The sequence below is a fragment of the Gregarina niphandrodes genome (assembly GCF_000223845.1).
Source record: "Gregarina niphandrodes unplaced genomic scaffold scaffold00178, whole genome shotgun sequence".
Lineage (NCBI taxonomy): Eukaryota > Apicomplexa > Conoidasida > Eugregarinorida > Gregarinidae > Gregarina > Gregarina niphandrodes.
In genome coordinates, this window is record NW_011645939.1 from 3,304 (window position 1) to 3,741 (window position 438).

General features: G+C 41.1%; 1 protein-coding gene across 1 annotated transcript; it reads left to right on the plus strand.

Moving 5' to 3' along the window:
• On the plus strand, positions 1–438 carry GNI_220530 (hypothetical protein; the record flags this gene model as incomplete). Its single annotated transcript, XM_011135598.1, has 1 exon — positions 1–438. A coding segment is annotated over one exon (438 nt), but the record flags the coding sequence as incomplete, so codon positions are not given.

Here is a 438-nt window from a genome sequence, read left to right on the forward strand (position 1 = left end):
AACCGATAGTCAACAATTCACTATACGCAAACTACTGACAAATAAAGTTAAAGACTCAGACATACTAACTATATATACTAAAGCACTGGCAGACAAACCCAGAAAGACCTTCTACGCATCAGCCGGAGAACCGCTTAAGCTATACTTGGACTCCTCAAATACAGCCGCGGGACTCATACTTAGACAAGCTGATAACACACTACTGACCGCATCGATACCGCTACCAGCAGTACATAACTATGCTAACTCGAATGAAGCCCAAGGCGCTTATATGTTAACCAAGAAGTACCTTAATCAAATCAAAGACTACACCAAAACCGCTAAGACAGACCTACAAGTCTTTACGGATAATGCTTTACTAGCCAAGGCTCTAACGAGCCCTTTAAAAATAGACCCTATAACCGAAACCATATACTATGCACGCAAGTTAAGAATACT